At 33.9% G+C, this 21,112-nt stretch overlaps 1 protein-coding gene and 1 pseudogene across 2 annotated transcripts; both read right to left on the bottom strand.

The window, feature by feature from the left end:
• Positions 1-2,051: 2,051 nt before the first annotated feature.
• On the bottom strand, positions 2,052-7,013 carry LOC107925554 (molybdate-anion transporter-like; annotated as a pseudogene).
• Positions 7,014-12,662: 5,649 nt separating this feature from the next.
• Positions 12,663-15,113, bottom strand: LOC107938845 (acyl-CoA-binding domain-containing protein 3). Of its 2 annotated transcripts, none has more exons than XM_041083928.1 (5): positions 14,271-15,113; positions 13,840-13,945; positions 13,641-13,741; positions 13,422-13,498; positions 12,663-13,039 (listed from the first exon to the last, which is right to left on the bottom strand). In XM_041083928.1, the coding sequence occupies exons 1-4, from the start codon at positions 14,894-14,896 to the stop codon at positions 13,480-13,482; spliced, it is 852 nt and encodes a 283-aa protein (XP_040939862.1). In that variant the 5' UTR covers positions 14,897-15,113; the 3' UTR covers positions 12,663-13,039; positions 13,422-13,479. The 2 variants fall into 2 exon arrangements, with proteins under 2 accessions (XP_040939862.1, XP_040939863.1); XM_041083929.1 differs by having other exon boundaries at positions 12,663-13,253; positions 14,271-15,072.
• Between the last annotated feature and the right edge of the window lie 5,999 nt (positions 15,114-21,112).

Raw genomic sequence — 21,112 nt, 5'->3', positions numbered from 1 at the left:
AACACTAATATTTCATTGCCCATGTTCTTTATTTTATTATTCCTAACATAAAGCATTAACCCAACATGTTTATGACATGTTTTAGCCATAACATTTTGTCCACCCTCATGCTCATGGCCGGCCACTACTAATTAGGGGGGAAATTGACATGCAAGTCCACCCTTTTGATTTCATGCACTAATTGATCCTTATAGATTAACCTATCACATTTCAAAAGTGTCACACATAAGTCCTATTGACTAAATTCACATGCAATTTACTAAATCGAAGCTTAAAAATTTCACACATTCATAATCACATATTTTAGACAATAAATATCATATTCAAATAATTTGGTGACTCGGTTTAGCGGTCCCGAAATCGCTTTCCGACTAGGGTCACTTTAGGGCTATCACATGTTGAATGGTTGATTGGGGCCTTGAGGCCAAACATTGTTGTCATATGTTAGGTTGAATCAAAAGAAATTGGGAACTTAGTGGACCACTGAGGAAGTCGCGACTTCACTTCTTGAATGTCACGATGTCAGCCCTCCTCGTCGTGATGTCCCCTGTTTGAAGTCGCAACGCCAACTCTATATTATTTTGAAAAGTTTACAATTTGGTCTTCAAGTTAGGAAGCTTTCTTGTTGTCTTCAAGGTCCTAACACCGAGTCTTGGAAGTTGCAACACCAGCCTAGAAAGCTTTGACAAGGTTGTAGTTTAGTCCTCATTCAACCTCGGGATGGCATAAGCTTTCGTAAGCTCGTAAATGACCCGAAAATAATTATATATCATGTTTTATGCATGTAATACTCATATCTAAATGTCTAATGATGGAATTTGAATATAATTTATCGTAATTTCTCTAGCAACGATTGTGGCATCCTGTAGCTCAGACTTGGTGATCAAGTCGGGTCTGAGGTGTTACATTGGTTAAGTGCAAAATTTTGTTAGATTAGTTAACTTTCTTGAGGTTTTCTTAAAATTAGCTTGGAATATGATTTGATTGATGGTTTCATGTATCAGGCTTCAACTTGTTATGCTATAGAGTAGGGCAGAAATGTATTTGATATTTGAGCGATATGGCCTCCGAAAAAGCCAAAAGGTAGGCTATGTTTTCTTCTTTTGCTGAGTTTTTTTTTTTTTTGTGAATGATAACTTAGGCAGAGTTAATCAAATTATTTGATATTCTATTGGTATAACTTAAAAAAAATAAAATAATGTGATAAATTTGGAAAAGGTTGCTACATTCTTGGTGTACTTATCATATGTTGAGGAAGGAGGGAAGCTACATTTCCATTTGACGTATAAACTTGAAGACTTGTGAATATCAAATATTAATGTTTAAAGGTCAGCTTGTATTTTATTCTTTTGGTAAAAGAATAGATAAATTGGCTTTTATACATTAGATTAAAGAGCAAACCAATCTTAATAAAAATTTCTATCCATTTCTATGGTAAAAATTTGAGCCGTACATACACGTCAACATAAAATACACGTAGCGTATTACATCACTATTTGGTTATTCCGTCAATCACACCAATTTTTTACCGTACAAATGGATAAAATTTTTAACAAAAATAGCCAATTTACTACAGAAAATAGCTTGCCTATAAAGAGGACAAAATACAATCCGATTTCTAGGAAAAAAAAGGCTTCTATAGTACTTTTTAGCACATAATGGGTTGAAAATAGATGGAAATTATGATTTTAAGAAATCTATTGGACTGAAAGTGAGATGGACTTCTATTTTACTCCTTGTTTCCAAACAGTTCAATCAATAATGTCTGTTTTCTTCTCTCTTTAGTTTCAGTTTAATATTCATGGCTTAAACAACAATAACGTTGGTTTTGTTATCATTATAAAACAACATAAGTAGTTGGTGGTTGGTTTTGCAGACATCTGTTCATGGGAGTTGTCCTGTTATCAAAGTAGCAAAAGGGGTGGCTACAAAGTGGATCAGGGATCAACCAGATTTCTAGACTTCCTGTCTATATGACAGCAAATAGGTTCCTGATTCATCAGTCTTTGATGTATATTTGGATATCAGTATGGATAACATAAGAGACACAGTGGATCAAAGAATGCTTTCTCATTTTCAATTCTACAAATGGAAACTGTCAGCCATAAGCCGAAGCCAAGAGCTTCTTATCTTCCTAATCTAAACAAACTGAAAAAACCCTGCAAAAAGATTTGATTCTCAATGAACATTTCGAGCGAGCCCGAGGCAATTGCAACTCTATAAATATAAATTCCTACAAAAAAAAAAACACAAATAGACTCACCGCTGCATTTATCCAGTTTTAAGCTGCCATCCTCTTATCAGTCCCAGCTGAACTTGCGGAGCAGAACAAACTTGCTTGTAAAAAGTGTTAGCTTTAATTGGATAAAACTTGCAAGGGAATGCCAGCTGACTATCTCTTTGCTTGTAATTTCTCAGTAGACATCTTGGGAGGTTATCGCTATAAGCTTACTTAATCCTTGAAAGTTGATATAGGTTCTTCCTTCATATCCCCTTTGAATGCCTCCCTGCATGTGGTAATTTGAAGCTTGAGGATACTCTGTTTTATCCTTCAGTTCAATCAGTGACTAATAACAGACTCCAAGATACCGTCAATGCTGGCTAAAATTGGGAATTAAAACAATCATAATTTGTGCCAGTTTTGATATGGTTGCTTTCCGCACCGTTTCAAAACATACATGCACCCAGCCGCCATGAATAACCCAACCGCAGCAAACACTATCATTGTTGAGTTCTCAATGGTCCTATAATAGCCTCTCTGCAACATGAAGAAGCTAGCCAGTAAGTTCATCAGAAAAAAAAAATAGAATTATATATCATACAACAAATTCTACCACAAGATTCATTGAGCAGATGCATAAATCCATTTTTCCTACCCTCAAGTGCTCAGGGAAAATACAATGCCTTCAGTCATTCTTAACCAATTCATAACAGCAGCAGATGAAAGGAGACAGAAGAGATATATCTTGTTTCATACAAGAGAAAAAAGAGCACACATGCATGCAGATGTTAATGGGTGCATAAATCAGCCAGGGACACACCTGCATGAGAATAAACAAAATTGCTGCATTTGCAGGAGCCAGAGAAAGGCTTATCATTCCTCCACGCAACTCATTTGGCACATACCTATAACATGATTACAGCAAAGTGATCTAAAACTAATTTCTACAAATAAAAGGGGCACTAAAAAAGAAAGGAAAAGGGAAAAAAAAGGACTTCTTAAAAACTTGAAAAAGAAAAAGGTGCAGCATACATGGTTCTCAATCTTGCAAGCAAAGGCAGAATTAGGCCAATGCAGGCATGGTATAAAGAAAACTGTGTGACGAGAACTCCAATTTCCTGCAATTCAGATCACGTAACTCTGAGACCATGAATGGAATAAAAAACAAGGCGCCCTAACTTATACATTTACAAATACATACAGAGAGACAACACGAACTTACCTCATAATCATAAGCTATTATAGATAAAAGAAGAGCCTGTACGACAAATGCACATGTTAAGCAATCCTCAGTTCGAAGAGAAGCATTAAGAAGCCAAGGAAACACTGTGCTTCCTAACATCCTTGCTCCGAGCAAGCATGGATATATCAACCCTAGAAAAACTTCTCGACCATCAGCCTAACATATAAAAATCACCTTCAAATGGTATACTTCAAAGAAATCAAGCTTCCAAGAAGATAATTTGGAAACCTAAAGGGAATAAACAGAAAAACTGAAAAAAACTAATCACATGTCGTCAACAATAGATATGATCTGACCACCAGTGTTGGGGCCCAAAGAATCCAGAAAACTGCAATGGAGAAATGAAGGCAAGCTTGTGCACACGCTAGTAGCCATATCCTTCTATCTGCAGAACACAAGCACTTTATAACATTTTCTCTTTTTTTTTTTTTTGGTATGATAGGAACACTAAGAATCAAAGGTAGGATCTTCTGCAAAACCCAAACATACAACCACGTAAAACTCATCAGCGAAGACAGATAAACCCCAATCTACCTTAGATGAGTGCATGTATTTGATGATGTGACACACATTGATTACTTTTAGCTTTAAATGTTCAGTTACAAATAGACTACTCTCAAAACGCTGCTAAAATGGTCATTTTAGAAAGTTCTGCCCTTAAGAGTTCGTTTCCATCCATGAATAAGAAGAAAGAACTAATGAAACTACAAAATTCTTACCACCAAGGATATACACAGAAAAGGACATCCTATAATCCTTAAATGTCATTATCTTCGTAGTTCCATCATAATGTCTGGACATGCAGGTGATGCCCAGTATCGCCAGTAAGGTGGCTGCAATGGAAGGAGAGCCAATTCCTTTCTCCAAATTACCACCCACCATCCAATTACCAATCACTTGACTTCCAATCAAAGATGCGGACTCAAAAAAAGTCATCAACCAAAATGTTTCATTCAAAATATCTTGCCTATGACCCAGCTGCAAAAAAAGAAAGAATGCATACCATCATGTTCATAGTTTTCATTTGTTTCTTAGAAACCAGAGAATCACATCGAGAAAGAACTGAACCTTTGAGTCAACTTTGTCATGTTCAACAACAGCCCATGTCTCGAAACTGAAGGAAAATATTGATGTTGCCAAAGACAAACATAAATTTGCTACCCAAAAGCTAGGACTTGGTGCAACCATCTTCAATATCCCAACAATAAGGTGCAAGATAAAAAACACCAAACAAGTTTTCTTTCGACCTCTACATAAATAAAAATAAATAAAACTATCAAAATTTTCACAATTATACAACCCTTGATTAATCCATAGCTAACATTGGTTAATTCATTAAAAAAAACATTATTTAAAGTGATTAAATAAACATGAAAAAGTTTAGTTTTACTCACATTAAATCAGAGACAAGACCTAAGAGACTACCAACAAAAAGAGCAGCTCCAAATCCAATAAGCATAAACGTCACCGTATCTTCCTTGCTTATCCCATAGTAAACCAGCTCAAACTCTCCGTACACCGACCACAATCCTTCCAATACTAGGAAAAAAAAACGTAAAAATCAGATCAACTATCAGCTCTTTTTCCTTTTTTACTTTAAATTTAAAAAAAAATTGAATTTTTTTTAAAAAATAATGTACCTGATGCGAGGAAATAGAGAAGGAGGAGAAGAGGAGGAGAAAGGGTGGTCGGAGAAAGCAGAAGACTTGGTGGTGGGAGCGTGTTTGGAGAGATAGAAAGGGAAGAGAGAAAGTAAGAGGAAAGATGAAAAGAAAATGAAAATGAAGACGGAAGAACTTGGTTCCCAAATGGAGGTTTCGATCACGATCCCCATTTCGATCTCAGACGGAACCCTAGATCGGATCGGGATTTAAGATTAGGGAAGGAGATCCAAAGTTATTATCGGTAACGCATTTGATTTGGCTTGAGGCAACTGACAAGTGGAAACTGAGAAAGGAGAAGTGGGATTCGTTTCTCAAGTTTCAGGCGTACCCGCCGTTTTACTGTTACAATCAAAACGCTGCGTTTCAAATAACAACTTCTAAACCAAATATTTCTTAGCAAGCACATTTTTTGAAAAATAAAAATTTAGGATATGAACAATAAGAAAAATATCATTGGTTTTTGTTATTGGATTTAAATATGTATTGAATAAAAAAAAGCATATATGTTACTTTAAAAAAATTATTTGGTACATTAATAGAGATTTTAAATTCCACATGCAAATTTAGGAAGTTAACAAATGATTTATAAGAGTTCATATAAATTTTTTCTATTTGTGAAATTAAGAATAACAATTAAAGCGGAACAGGTGGGGCAAGCAATCCACCTGCCCCGCCATATATCCATTTTTTAAAGGAAAAAATTTCACTCCTTTCAAAACAGATCGGTGCGAAATCCACCGAACGATTCTGGTTTGCCATCATTATGTGGATTAAAAAAAGTAAATTATAAAATATAATAAAATCTTTTATATTTCTGAAAATGTTATCGTCTTCTTCGATTTCTAATGTGGACAATAATGGAGAAGGTGACTCTCTTCCTGAGGATTCCATCATAAAGAAGGTCCATTTCAAGGAATCGAATGTGATTACTGAAGATGTGATGGCCTTGGAGGACTCCAACACTAAAAAGGTCCGTTTCAAGGATTCAGATGGGTCTTCTGAAGATGTGATGGTCGTGGAGTCATCACTAACACCTTCTCTTCCCTGAAAAGATAAGCTAGTGGGGAAGGATATTCTTGCGTCGAATAAGACAAAGGGTGATCACTTCGTTGTCGATAATTTTTCCCTCACTGAGCAAGATGTAAAGAAATAGGTTGTTGATGGTATTCCTTCAATCGATTTCTCGGAGAGAGTTTATCAGTTATTGGAAAAAGGAGATGTCGTCCTCTGTGGTTCTCAAGATGCTTGGTCGGAACCTTGGAATCACGACTCTGTATAATAGATTATATGGGATTTGGAAGCCATCTAAGCCTTTTTAATTAATGGATATAGAGAATGGTTATTTTTCTCGCTAAATTTCAAAGTACTGATGACTATGATAAGATCCTTTCTCAGGGGCCGTGGGTTATCTTCGGTCATTACCTAACCGTTCAACCATGAACGATCGATTTCAATCCTAGTCTACCTTTCCCTAATATGGTTCTCACATGGATTCAACTTCCTAGCCTCCCTAGTTATTTATATTAGAAACAGATCCTAATGGAGATTGGGGGAATGGTAGGCAAAGTCACTAAATTAGATTTCAATACAGATAGCAAAACACAGGGTCGATATGCTCACATAGCAGTTTATGTCAATTTAGGGAGACCTTTAATTTCTAAAATTCTCATCAATGGCAGTCCTCAAACAATTGAGTATGAGAATCTACCAGTGGTATGTTTCAAGTGTGGCTGTTATGGACACATCACAGAGAACTGTCCGGCTGTTACAAATTCTTCAAAGACAAAGAGAAAGAGGAAACGTCTGAACAAACCTCTGCATCTTCTGTGGTGGCCAGAGATGGGGAGTACGGCCCCTGGATGCTGGTGGAGCTGATGAGCAGACGTGGCACCTTGGATGGAACCAAAAAAGGAAATAATTCCAAAGGGGAGAAAAATTCAGGGTCAAGATTTCAATCGGTAACAGGACTGGAGGCGAATTTAACGGATGAGGATTTAAGTAAGGTAAGTCACAGGGATTTGAAGAAAAAAGGGAAAGTCACAATTGATTCTCAAGAGAAAATTTCAACGGGTAAAAAACCTGGTTTTAATGGCTCTAAGAAAGCGAATGTGGGCCTGTTGGTGGGGAAACTCCTAATTGGACAGGCCTATGACCCAAAGATCCATAATTTTCAAAAGGACCATAATCAGGTTGGGCCCAAGACGGGTTTGGTCCCCCACACACATTCGGCTGCTTCTCAGCAGGCCTCATTGGACTTTCAGCAGACCTCCAGTAGCTTTGATTTTAGACAGCAGAAAGCGGCCCAAGCTTCGAATGAGGCTGTTACAGGTTTTTCGAAGACTGCGAGTGCCACGCATGTTTCTTGCCATAATATTGGAGAAAATAATCAGCCCCTAAATTCAGATATTTCTGAATCCTCTTGTCCTTTAATTTCAAATTCACAGTTTGGTGGTGATGCAGAACACGCGAAGGTGGACACTTCTTCTTCAGTCCAAAAGCAAGCGCAACATGTAGTACACACTAACCCCACATTTGAGAAGAGTTCGTTTGTTAATGTAGAGGTAAAGGGAGGAGTTCTAGAAGCCAAAAATCATTCGGCAGTGGTATTCAAAAGGAGTAGCATTCTGGAGCCGATCAGCGAGGAGATAGAGGATAGTGTCTGCCCGTTTGAAATTAAATTTCCTAGAGAGGATTTGAAAAGACAAATTACCAATGCTAAAGTAACTAGCTCTAAAGAAGGGTGGAAACTCAATAAAATCCGAAAGGGTCCGGGTAATCGTTTCAAGAATTCTGAAAATACCCACGTTCACTTTGTTGATTCTATGAAGAGGGTAACAGAGCTTATTGCATCTGAAATTGATGGAGATTCTGCTAATGATTTTTCTCGAAAAAAAGGAGAGCGAGAGGAGTTTTCCTCTACCGGACACCATTGAGATAATTTTTTTTTTCTCTTTTAATTTTTATTATGATGAATATGTCTATTTTATCTTAGAATGTGCAGGGGTGTGCGTCTGATAAATTTTTGCAAGATTTTCGTGAGTATAATAATCAGTACAAGCTCGATAAAATTAGCCTTTTTGAGCCAAGAATTAGTGGGATTAAAGCTGACACAATTATTGCTAAGTTATGCTGGGATAAGTCGTATCGAGTTGAAACAGTGGGATTTTCTGAAGGTATCTGGATTGGTTGGAAGAATTCAATTGATTTGGAGGTGATCGGTAATTATCCTCAATTTATCCTGGCTTGTATTTGCTCCAAATTACATCCTCATCCGGTCCTTATTGCTTTTTTTTATGGGAGCCCTGATAAACAGAAAAGGAAAGTCACACAGTTCCAAGTGTGTCTGTTCCTTGGATAGCCATTGGAGATTTCAACTCCATCCTCTCTTTAGAAGATAAAAAAGGTAGTCATGTCAATGGCCGCAAATGTCAGTCCTTTGGTGAATTTATGGGCAAAGCTCTTTTACACGACCTAGGTTTTCAAGGTCCCCCATTCACGTGGCATCGTGGTAATCTTTCTTAAAGACTTGATAAGGCTGTGGGAAATGATGCTTGGATGGAAGCCTTCCCTAATTGTTTAATTACCCACCTTCTCAAAATCAAATCTGACCATCGGCCTTTGCTACTGAAGCTTCGCTATGATGGTAGTGGTGCTCCTAATAGATTCTTCCAGTTTTAGCTGGTTGGTTGCATCACCATAATTTTTCTGAATTTGTTAAGAATAATTGGAGCTTCAATGGTAATATGACAAGTGCAGTTGAGGAATTTACAGATAAACTCAAAGAATGGAACAAATGTGTTTATGGTCAAATAAGTCTACGGAAGAGGCAGTTAATGCACAAAGCTTGCTAAAATACAATATGTTTTGGATCTCTCGGGGTCTAATTCTCTTTTTCAGCAGGAAGTGATTGTTCATGATAAGCTAGAAAATATTCTTCATCATGAGGAGATGCTCTGGAAGCAAAATTCTAAATGTAAGTGGCTAAACTTGGGAGATCTCAATACTAGCTACTTTCACAGACGTATGGTTTTGAGAAGGAATTTTAATAAAATCACCGCTTTGTGTAATACTGATGGAGAATGGATTTTTGACCCTGAGGTTCTTAAGACGAAAATGGTTAATAGAATGGATTTTTGACCCTGAGGTTCTTAAGACGAAAATGGTTAACTTTTTCCAGAATTTTTATGGGGAGAATCCATGTCCGTTAGGGTTTCTACCTCCTAATGCTTTCCCAAGGCTTAGTACTGAAGATGTTGATCTACTAGGGAGAGGTGTTACGAATGAGGAAATTAGGGCTGCCCTTTTTGATATGGCAACCTTGAAAGCCCCGGGTAGTGATGGGTTTCAAGTGGCTTTCTTTCAAAACCAATGGGATAATATAATGTGAGCTATTTGTGAGTGGGTTAAGAAGTTTTTTGAGGGAGGAACAATTGAACCAGCGTTTAATAACACTCTCATTGTGTTAATACCTAAAGTTTCGAACCCGAAAAACTTCTCGTAGTTTCATCCTATTAGTCTCTGCTCAGTGTTATATAAGCTAGTCATGAAGGTCATTGCAAATAGATTCAAAAGTATCTTCTCGAAGATCATTGGACAAGAACAAACAGGTCTCATTGTAGGGAGAAGCATTATTGATAATGTCATCATTGCCCAGAAAGTGTTACATGTAATGAGATCCAAGAAAAAGCTTTAGTGGATGGCCATCAAGATTGATTTGGAGAAAGCGTACGATAGAGTCAGATAGGATTTCATAGAAGCTTCTCTTAATGTAGCAGGTATTCCTCATTTTCTGGTTAAAGTTATTATGAATGCTATTTCGTCTTCCTCTATGCAGGTTTTATGGAATGGTGTTCCAACTCAAAAGTTTAGACCGATTAGAGGTATTCGGCAAGGATGTCATTTATCACCATATCGTTTTGTTCTTTATATGGAATGGTTGGGTCATAAATTTCACGCGGGTATTTCCTCAAGGGAGTGGCGTCCCATTCGACTATCTCGCATAGGACTGAATCTTTCACATTTGTTTTTTGCAGACGATTTAGTTATTTTTAGTAGAACATATTTGACTTATAATGGAATACTCGAGAATTTTTTGAGTAATTTTTGTGAGCTATTAGGTCATAAGGTCAATGTCAGGAAAACAAATGTTTTCTTCTCCATGGTGTTAACGAGTCCTTAAGGAGTGAAATCAATGACATGTTTGGCTTTCAAAAAGTTAATGATTTGGGTCACTATATCGGGGTTCCATTATTTCATAAAAAGGTCACCAATGATATTCTTAATTTTTTAGTGGAAAGAGTTCGTAGTTGGCTTGCTAGTTGGGATGTGAAATAGCTTTCTTTTGCTGGAAGGGTTACCTTAGCACATTCTGTTCTTCTGGCTATCCCGAGTTATCTCATGCAGTCAACTCTTATCCCTAAGGGAATTTGCGACTCTATCGAAGAATTAGCTAGACAGTTCATTGGGGGGCTGCGGAGTGGAGAAGAAAATTGGATTTAGTAGGGTGGAATAACATTTGTCAGCCTAAGTTGCATGGAGGCCTTGGATTTCGACGTTTGGAGGATCAAAACAAAGCTTTCATGATGAAATATGGTTATACTCTTATTACTAAGATTGAAGCTTTATGGGTTCAAGTTCTTAGAGCTAAGTATGGCTTTCATAAGGCATTGCCAGATTCTATCATGCGAAATAGGTGTTCTTATATATGGAAAGTAGTTGCTAAAGCTTGGCCTTTGTTGTGCAATAACATAATTTGGTCTATCAGTAATGGGAGGACTGTCCGTTGTTAGGAGGATAATTAGGTTCCAAATGTTGGACCCCTTAATCAGTACGTATCGGGTCAAGGTAACATTGTTACTCAGAGTAAAGTTAATGAGATGGTTATGGATAATGGTGATTGGAACCTTGATCTTTTTAGATTGTGGTTGCTAGAAGAAGTGGTCATTCGAATCGCATTCCTCCTCCTTTAGACTCAACTGGGCCTGATATTCTTTCTTGGTCTAGAACAACAACTGGTGTTTTTCTATGAAAAGTGCTTACTTTATGCTTAAGGAGGAGTCTTGGAATCCGAAGGATGTGAACTAGAGTATTGTATGGAAAATTCCAGGGCCCCAACGAGTAAAACAGTTTATCTGGTTGGTTCTTAAGCAGTGTCTTTAAACTAATTTGAGTAGAGAGGTATTGTGCTTCGCGTCATCTCTGTGGCCATTCAACGAAAGATATTCTTCATGCTCTTAGGGATTGCTCTTATGCTCAGGAAATTTGGAAACAAGTCATCCCTTCCAATCATTTCGATAGCTTCTTCGCTGGTAATATTTCAGAGTGGTTGTTTTTGAATTTGCATTTTCATCCTTTCGTTAGTACAAGTAACTCGACTTGGACTTGCCTCTTTGGGATTCTCCTTTGGTGCATTTGGAAGAACCGAAATTTGATCATTTTCTCCTAAGGACATTATCAGTGCCTCTTATAGTTGGGCGAATCATTTCTCCTCTATTCAGAATACAACGTTGGAATGCCACCCAAATCAGTCATCTATTCATCAGAATTTAGGTATATGTTTCTACCTTAATACTGACAGTGCTGTTCACTCTTGTCTGGTTTCTCTGCCGCAGGTGGAGTAATACATTATGGTAAAGGACAGTGGCCCAAAAAGCTCTCTAATAAGGAGGATTCAACAATTTCTAGCCTTTGAAGAGAAGTGGTCCTTAAACTATGTTCTAAGAGAATCTAATCAGGTAGCAGATGCTCTGACAAAAATGGCTTTAACGAGGACCGAAACATTGCACATGTTTGAAGAGCCCCCATGGAGATTAAAGGGATATTGAAGGAAGACTGTAATTTCAAAAATATGACTAAGAATCAATCTATGTAATTCTTTGTTTTTATTTACAAAAAAAAAAGTACACTACACCAAATACTCACCCTTAAAAAAAAAGTATTTTAATCCTTGTAGTTTGCAAATAATTTTGGATAATAGTTAAATGTTTTTATTAGTCTTTGTTTTGTAGTTATTTTAGTCCTTAAACATTTTAAATTTTAAATTTCAACCCTCACTAAGCAATAAATATTAAATTCATTAAGTTTCTACTATTTTCAAAATATGATGTAGCAAATATATTATTATATATATAATGCCATCTCAAATTGTTATTTCCACATTACTCACTAAAAATTTAGTTAATGGAATAATTATTATCATTTGCATCAAGATTAAAATTTCAAAATTCAAACTTTAATTTAGAATGATCCAAACTAAATCTACAATTATGCAACTAGTACAAGACTAGTAATTAAATGTAATCAATAAGTTTAAATGCTTAAATTTTGGGTCAAGACTAGAATTTCAAATTTCAAAAAGTACAAAGCTAAAATTGATCAAATTAAAATATGTGGACTAAATCCATAACTTTCATAAAGTACAAGGACTAATAGCAAAATTTAACATTTGAAAAGCGTTTGAATAATTACATCATCATCATCATCATTATCATCATAATAATATAATAATATAAGAGAACAACTCCATTAAGAATCATGGAAAAGGCATCACAATCCCAAACTCAAACCAAAAATCACAAAGCTGAAAGCTGTACAAATGCAAATATGTTTTGAGAGAAAAGAATGAACCAATGAATGACAAATATCTGCCCTAAATGGGAATCAAGAATGAGGGTCTATGTTATTTGACAAATTTGTTAGTTCTTTTATTCTTTATCAACAGTCTAATATATACTTTATATATATATAACTAAGAAGCTCCTAATAATCCTGATCCAAACTCCTCCTTATCCATTGTTGTTTGTAGATGTAACTGAGATTTTTGAGATGATTCAAAGCAGGTTGATGAATATAAACTGGCAATAAAAAAACGATCCTCTGGAATTCGTGCTGAGTGCAGCTCAAATCACATAACTGTAATTCATAGAATTTATATATTAGTCTTCTGCAAGTTGTTAAATCCTAGGGAAAAGATATTCTCAAGTTGCATTACCATAATATGCTTGCACCATCATCAAGTATTTAACATTTTTGCAGTCATTTAGTTTCCTCAAAATTTCCAGATTTGACACATTTTGTTAGCATGTCTTGCAAAGTGTAATTGTGTCAACACGTTTAAAGCATACCACTGTCAAACACGTCGGCATATACCAGAGAATTGGTTTTAACAAAGGTGCATATTCAGAAATATGAAACTAAGATACATAAAGATATTAAGAACCATTCATGAAATTCCCCTATATGTTATTGAAACTATCAACATACAAAATAAAACAGAAACATGCAATGGCAATACCTTATTCATGGAGTATAGACAGCAGGTTTCATCCAGTCAATATCTTGAATGTTAGTCATTAACTCATATTAGAAGTCCTGTAGGAGTAGTCAACAGTGAAAATAAGTCTAGCAATGAAAGAGAATTTAAGGCCTTAGTTCACTGCAGACATGCATGGAGCCGCAGGATTCTTGTCCCGAATTGAATCAAATCCCAGATGAAAGTACTTGTACTATTTACCTGTAATCCACATCTATAGCTTGGTTTACTGCCATTTTTTTGACATCCAAAGGTCGCTTGCTAGAGGCTTTGGCATCTACATAATCCTGTTTACCATCCCCCTGCAACATCAAAACAAGCAAGGAACATGAATGGGGAAATCCGTGTTTTCTTCAAGTGATCGGAAAACCGCACCGCAAGACATGGGAAGCCAACTTACACAAATGTCAGGTTGCAGCCACCCAGGGATGCTTCTTGAAACAAGGGTGATATACAACTCCATCGCTGCTTCTGGACTCATGTTACCAAGTTTTTTCCAGGCATTCCTGTAATGAAGAAAAATCAGTTTCTTCAATCATATGGAACACGATTAACAAAGGTAACAAAAGGGAAGGATCTAAGTTGAACCAACAAAGCAATTGGGAATTCAATATATTTTTTGCCCTACTTGTTCATATGGTTTTATTCTTTACATTTTCACTCTTCATCAAGTCAATTCCATTCATCATTCTTCATGAAATTTCTATCTATCAAGTTCTTAAACAGATACAGAAAGCACATTATTACACACAAATTAGATAGGGTTTTCTATTCCAAATTCAAAAGGAAGTAGAAAAATTAAAAATCCAAATTCAGAGGGGGGAATTTTACCACTTTGCACGAGCAGATAACTTGAATGGCATCGGCTGAGGCTCGTGGCAAGGCCCTTGAGTGGCAATCTTGTGAAGTCCATACAATTGCATCTTTAAATCATTGCCAAGTTTCAAAACTTGATCAGCATTACTTTTTTGCACCAAAAAACTCACCGCTGCACCAAAATCTTTCTCCAATTCGGTTCGTTCAATACCCTCCCAATCATCATCATCAGATGATGATGATGACCCCTCCAAGAAGAAACCTCCTCCATTCTCTTTATCACACACCAAATCCTCAATCCCTTCTTCATCCTCTTTAGCTAGTTCAATCTCAGTGGTTTCACTAACAAAATTCTCTTCAGATGAACTAATTCCTTCAACAGTTCCCTCTGTTTCTCTAATTAATTCTTCACCACCATTCGAAGACTCTTCCTGGGTACCAATTTCTTCCACGGATTCACATAAAGCATCAACTTCTTCAAATTCATGTTTTTCTGATTCAGTTTTGACTTCCGCATATAATCTCGACACGATCTCTAGATGTTGATCAATGATAGACGAAAAGGAAAGAAGCTTAGCCAGAAGGAAGGAAATAACAAAAGAAAAAGAAATAGTAAACATGAATTCAAGAAAAATTTCCATGGTTACCCAAAGAAAGAAAAACAAGAGAAGAGAAGGGATTGGTGGAAGTGGGAAGTTGAGAAGGAGAGCAAAGTATACATAGTGATATTATAAGGCAAAAGTGTCGGTCCATGGACTTTTGTAGGGGAAGAGTCTGAAGTTTAAAGAGGGAAAGCTAATTAGAAAAGGACTGTTCCGCTAATTGCGGTGTATGTGAAATAGTATATGTGGTTAAGGTATCCAATTATCTATCACTACCGAATATTTAGGTCTAATTTTGCCCCTACTCTCTTTACTCTTCAAGCTTTTGCAATTTAATTCCTCTACGTTTTCTGTTTCTACTAGGAATTTAGGGCTTATTTAATAATAACTGTTAGAATATTTTTAAATCTCAGTTGGCTATATGTTTTAAACCAATACCTTAAATATTAAACGTTAGGTATTAAAATTTAGCAAATATTTATTAATAATGTTAATGAAATTTTCAAATCAGATAAGTAATAGATTAAATTTAAGAAAATAAAAGCACGGGATTAAATCTTAAAATTTTAAAAAGTACAAGGACTTGGAGCTATGATTAAACTGAATATTTATTTTCTTTTTTTACTTTGATATTGTAGAGTCATATTAAAAATAAAATTACCGATTGAGTCTTAATTCGATTGGTATCGACATAATTATTGTACAAGAGAATGTAAATTCGAGTACACTAAATCACATTATCTTTCTATTTAATTTAAGAGTTGAGGAGTAGTTATGATAAGAGCCTTTCAAACATATATTAAAATATTTAAAATTATTTAATAGTAGATTTTCTAAGATTATAATTAAATAAAATATTTTTACTATTTGAATAATGACCAGACTCCGATTATAAAGTTTAATTGACAACAATCATGAGAGTTTGAAGTAGGGCGGAGTAAAAACATTAAAAAAATGAAAATTTATTTGAAAGGTAGTGTTTTGATTTTTTATTTCTTTTTTCATTTTCTTAAGATTCGCTTCGTTTTAAAAAAATGAAATTGGATTCGATGTGAGTTTTATACGTTAAAAATTATAATAATTTGAATTTAATTGAATTTTTATATGTTTTTATTTCAATTTTGATTTTTTATAATATAAAATAAATATTCAACTTCTAATTTAATAAATGATTTCTATAAAATTACATTTTTTTAAAAAATTGTTTAAAAATTGATAAATTGACCGGAACTATAGCAATAAAATTGAATTCAAGTTAATTTGGTTATCTATGACATTCAATTCTATTTAATCGGATTGTTTTTTTGAATTATAAATAACAAGATAAAGCCCTAGCAACCAACGCGACTCGAATCAAAGCTACACCTGGAGTAGTGAACATTCTTAACTATCAAGTCACTACATAAGGTTTATTTAATCGGATTTTTTAAATCAAACCAAAATTTGAAAAACTCTTAATCACATTAGGAAAAAAGAAAAAGAAAAAATTTGCTTCATACACAATATTTCTTTTATTATTCTTCTCCTTCTCTTTCTTCTTTCTGGGTAATGTTGATTTGATTTTATTGATTCTATGTATAAATTCAATGTTGCGAGCTAATTCAAAATGAAAAGATAATTGAATGGTTAGTCTCTTCCCAATTATAAATAAGAGGATGATGCGCTTTATCTCACTTGAATCCATGTCCTTTTATATTGGTAATAACGCTCATTCCAATCGAGCTAATTAATCTAGAATTGCTCCAAGCCCTCCAACATTGCAATAAGTTTAAAATACATCAATTTATTTTATATTAAATACGTATAATTATTTGTGTATATAATATATAAATTTAAAATGGTGTCATATTAATAATTGTGTTAATAGTTTATGAAAATTAAATCAAATCAAATTTAATGTATAAAATTATACAAAATCAAAATTCATATATAATATTACTCATTAAGCCAAAAATTAAGTGTAGCTTTGAGATTTTTCCCAAAGCTGATTCAAAGACGTGCTTAAGCACGCTTAAGCCCACATTCTTCTAGTTGTTACAATAGCAACAATCTCGATTGACAATAGTGTTTTTAATGTTAAAACTTATTGTTATTTACAATTATTCATTTCAAAATTAAATGTATAAATGGTTCAATGGCAAGGTTAAATATCTAATATGCTTTAAGATATTAGGCTTGAGTAATCCTATGTAAATGTGTGGGTTTTTTTTATAGATTTATTTTAGTTACTTAGAATTAAATTAGTTGTTAGGTTAGTTGTTCTATTCAATACTTATAATGATTAATCCTATTAGAATTAGTGTAACTTTTAAAAAAAATTAATTGTACTAAACATCCTTAAATTATGACATTTATTTTAAATTGGTCCTCAAACGTTAATTTGTTTTAGTTGTATCCCGAAACTATCGACCTTATACTAATAAGGTCCTTATATTATTAAAATCGTTAAATAACGCGTCAAATCTTACATATTTAAAAAAAAGGTAAAACATTATTACATAACTTTAAAAAATTAAAACTAAAATTGAAAAAAAAAGTGAACAATAAAGCTTTTGAAAAGCTTCTAAAATCTCAAAACCAATATTTCTACAATACCCTTTTCTTCAATCTTCATTTTAAACCATGTCAGATAATATTTAACATCTTATTTAATGGTTAAATTAATTATTTTAACGAGGACTTTATTGTATAACCTTAATAATTTTAAGAATCAATTTAAAATAAAAATTATAGTTTAAGGATTTATTGTGTAATTAACTCCTTAAAGAAAATATATAAGATAATTCGCCTATAATGCAAAGAAAGGCCAAATGATTTAACCAATCATAAACTCCCATATTTATCCTTTTAAGGGTCTGTTTGATTGGCTGTAAAATGTTTTCCGTAAAATGAATTCTGGAAAATATTTTACTTTTCTGTAAAATGACTTACTGGAAAATATTTTCTGGTGTTTGATTGAATCTGTGTAAAATATTTTCTGCTGTTTGACAGATTTCCTGAAAATATTTTCCGGAAAAGTTGTTTTTTACATATATTAATATATATTAATAAATTTTTATATTTTAAATTGTTTTTACATATATTGCAATGATTTATTTATAATAATACTCAATAATAAGCTACAATATTGATCGTTATAAATTGAAAAAATATTATCCATAATGAGTACTAGTAAGAATATTGAATAATTATAAATTGCTTCGAAACCATAATGAGTACTAGAAATAATATTATCCAAATACATAATTAGTAGTACACCACATAGTAACAACATTGTCGAAGTGCATAATATTACACCACATAAAAGTATCAATATCTTCAACGCTGAGAAAATTTTTGAAGCCAAATTTTTCTATGCTTCTTACTTTTAACTAAAAACATTTTGGCCTCTGATTCATGACTCCCTAGATAATCACACACAGAACACAAGAAGTCATCATCAAATCCTTCTTCCTCCATCGACATCACTTGTTCATAAAGCTGTGCTGTATTGTCGGCAGTAAATTGTTTCAAAGCATTAGCAATTTCGCCAAGTTGCTCACCCACAAATTTAATTTGTTCATCAACGAGACTTTCTTGACCACTTTTTCTTTACGTTTGGATGTGCCAGATGAAGATACATTTGTTCTTACCTCTTCAGCCTCTTCATTGTCGCAGTCTACAGGCATTGAATCTTCATTATCATCATCCAAATCTATGTCAGCAAATGTTCTGGCAAAACTCCCTGTTGCCATATCTTTGCCAACAACCACAGCCATTTCATCATAATGATCAATGCTTTTATTCAAAAATGGTTCATACTTCTTGTGTGCCTGTTGGATATTATACACAATTAGAATAACAAGTAAAAAACAATTGAAATATACTTAACATATATATACATATATTACCATCACTGTTGCATCGTATGTCGCTCTATCACATGTGATCATTTTCATGTTATCATCCCATCCAAAACCACTTTCACCTCGAATTTTGCATATAATCTGCCACTGGTTTTTTACTGTCCTCAAATGATTTTCCACGTGCTTTGTATCGCATTGGACTTGGAATCTAGAAGAAATGGCGTCGGCAACTCGATTAATAGAAACTGATTTGAAAGTATTAGAAGGCTTATTTCCTTTTCGAGCCTCCTCTGCTAGAATTTCAAGGAAAACATGTTCCATCGGTTTTGTCCACCTGAATTGCTTGGAGATCCCTTCTTTGTTGCCCTTACCCATTCTACATTAAATAATTGTCATTATCAATAATTTCAATATCCAACAAGCTTAAAACATAATAATCAATTCAATATCCAACAATGTTAAAACATAATCAATATCTAACCAATTCAAGACATATATCAAAATCCAACAATCTAAAATCTGACAATGTTATTATCCAACCAACATTTACAAAAAAAAAAAACATCAGTCTAAAACATACATAACATAGAAATAATAACCCTAAGCCTAAATCTACCTAATATTTCTAGCCATGTAATCAGTCCACATAGTTTCTGCAATCTCATCTCTCTTAGCAGACCATTCTCTTGCTTCTTGTCTTTCTTCTCGCTCCGTGAGAGTTTGTATTATCGAATCAAACTCAGACTCCTCGTATAATCCTTGATTAAGTAAATCACTAGGATCAACTCCCATTATATGATTATGAATGATACAACAAGCCAAAACTATATCTACTTGAGTTTGAAAATTCCAAAATGGTTCAGCATCTAATACACGAAACCGTTTCTTTAAAATCCCAAAAACACGTTCAACAGTGATCCGTAATGATGAATGTCGAAGATTAAAGGGTTCCTTTGCATTTTCAGGCCCTTCAGCACCAAACTCTTTTAAATGATATCGGACACCACGATATGGGGTAATACATCCAATTCGGATGCCATATCCAGCATCAGCAAGATAATATTTACCTACAATTTTACAATACGTAATTAATACTGATAAACTATGAGCTTATTGGAACTATTTGTGATAAATATTACCTTCTGGAATTCTTAATCCTCTTGGGCGTGAAAGTGCATCACTTAAGATACGAGAATCATGTGCACTACCTTCCCAACCAGCTAGAACATAGGCAAATTTCAAATCAAATGTAATGGCAGCCAATACATTTTGTGTCGTCCCCCCTTTACGGCTACGAAATCTTCCTTCAATGCTAAGTGGAACGGATGCACGAATATGAGTTCCATCTAATGCTCCAATACAATCTTTAAAATAAGGATAAAACCTTGGATTGTTTCTAATTTCACTAGGAGTTTACTCATCAGGTAATCTAATAACTAGTCTATACAATTTCAAAATAGCTCTCAATACAACCCTAAAGTAATGGTGAACTGTCTGAATTGATCTATAATATCTAGATCCAATCACTCGAAACCTTACATTATGACCAATTATATGTAAAAATATAACTACTTGCTCCCTAATATCGACAGATTTAGACGATTGTAACAAATTATTCGTACTAAGAATATCACATAAATTAAAAAAGGCGATCGGTCTCATCCTTATTATATCAATGCAATGCTGGTCACCACTATATAAAATACTATTAATATAGTTTTCTCTTTCATAATCTCGATTCTCACGAGGGCGAGAAGCAATTTTCTTCCTAGTTTCTAATTTTTTAATCCAAAGAGCCCCAAAAGCTAAAACTGAAGCCACAACTCCGGCAATTGCCATTTGATTTTGATTACGATCCATCTACACAAAATAATGCCACACAAATATATGATCACTACTACAAAAGATGCAAGATTTTCATAAGATCACATAAAGTTACCATGAGTAAAAAAGTGCATACATACATATCAAGCTAATTGTAATTGCCCAATAATAATTTTTTTAAAGTAGCACTTAAATATTGATCATAGTTAATACAATACTTCAATTGGTGCAAGAATTTTAAATATATTGATCATGTATTAAAGTTACCATGACTTAAAATATCTTTCATGTATTTGTTATATATTGATCATAGTTAATAATATGTTTTTATAAAGTTATTAAAATATATTGATCATGATTTTATAAAGTTAAGATCACTTAAAATATATTGCTCAAAAGCTATAAATGTTGATGCCTCTTTTTTTAAAATATAAAAGAGTTTTAAATACTTCAATTGCTATCAAGTGTGTTTTCTTTTTTTATTTCAATATAAACAAAAAAAAATTGACAATGTTATAAATTTTTTTATTTCTATTTTTTATAATTTTTTAAATTATAAATTGATTACTTTTTATAAAAAATAAAT

This window comes from Gossypium hirsutum, chromosome A12 (genome assembly GCF_007990345.1).
Source record: "Gossypium hirsutum isolate 1008001.06 chromosome A12, Gossypium_hirsutum_v2.1, whole genome shotgun sequence".
Taxonomy (NCBI): domain Eukaryota; kingdom Viridiplantae; phylum Streptophyta; class Magnoliopsida; order Malvales; family Malvaceae; genus Gossypium; species Gossypium hirsutum.
Note: the sequence above shows the minus strand (reverse complement) of the source record. Positions and strands in the feature narration are given on the sequence as shown.